Below are 433 nucleotides of genomic sequence, written 5' to 3'. Positions count from 1 at the left end.
AGCGCCTGGGCGGGTGCGATAGACTGGACGGGGACCCATGAACACGTCCAGATAGACCCGTGCTGAGCCACAGCTGGGGGGCCCCGCAGCTTCCCCCCCCCTGCCGGCAGGTCCCGGCGCACACCCCATCGCTCCTCCCCGCTTCAAAAGGAAGGAAGGGGTAAGCCCCAGCCCTCCGCGGGGCGTGAGCGCAGCCGAGGTGCTCGAGCTGCCAACCCTCCGAAAGCCTCCCCCGTTGGCGCTCTGCAAAGGACAGACCAACTCAGTGCAGCAGTGAGCGGCCAGCGGTCCCTCCCCACACCGCCAGGATGGAGAGTCGGCAGCACACCGCCAAGGAGCCCGAGATCGAGCTGTTTGTGAAGGTGGGTCTCGGGGGGGGGGACAGCTGCTCTTTGGCAGGTCCCCCCCGGCTCATCCTCCCCCGGCTCCCGCG

The 433-nt window shown here is 69.3% G+C and overlaps 2 protein-coding genes across 2 annotated transcripts in view; one reads left to right on the top strand and one right to left on the bottom strand.

Annotated features, from left to right (window-relative positions):
* Nucleotides 1-433, bottom strand: part of LOC104133017 (protein eva-1 homolog C) — a 41122-nt gene that overhangs the window by 12916 nt on the left and 27773 nt on the right. The gene's annotated exons all lie outside the window — the stretch shown is intronic.
* The window catches only part of CLIC2 (chloride intracellular channel 2), a 9094-nt gene continuing 8667 nt past the window's right edge, over nt 7-433 (top strand). Inside the window, exon 1 of the mRNA XM_009646377.2 lies at nt 7-362. Coding sequence (XP_009644672.1) covers nt 309-362 — 54 coding nt within the window. The 5' untranslated portion in view covers nt 7-308. The remainder of the gene's footprint in view (nt 363-433) is intronic.

Source organism: Egretta garzetta, unplaced genomic scaffold (assembly GCF_000687185.1).
Source record: "Egretta garzetta isolate BGI_Z169 unplaced genomic scaffold, ASM68718v1 scaffold849, whole genome shotgun sequence".
NCBI classification, from domain to species: Eukaryota; Metazoa; Chordata; class Aves; order Pelecaniformes; family Ardeidae; genus Egretta; species Egretta garzetta.
The sequence above is the reverse complement of the archived record's forward strand: the minus strand, read 5'-3'. Positions and strand labels throughout refer to the sequence as shown.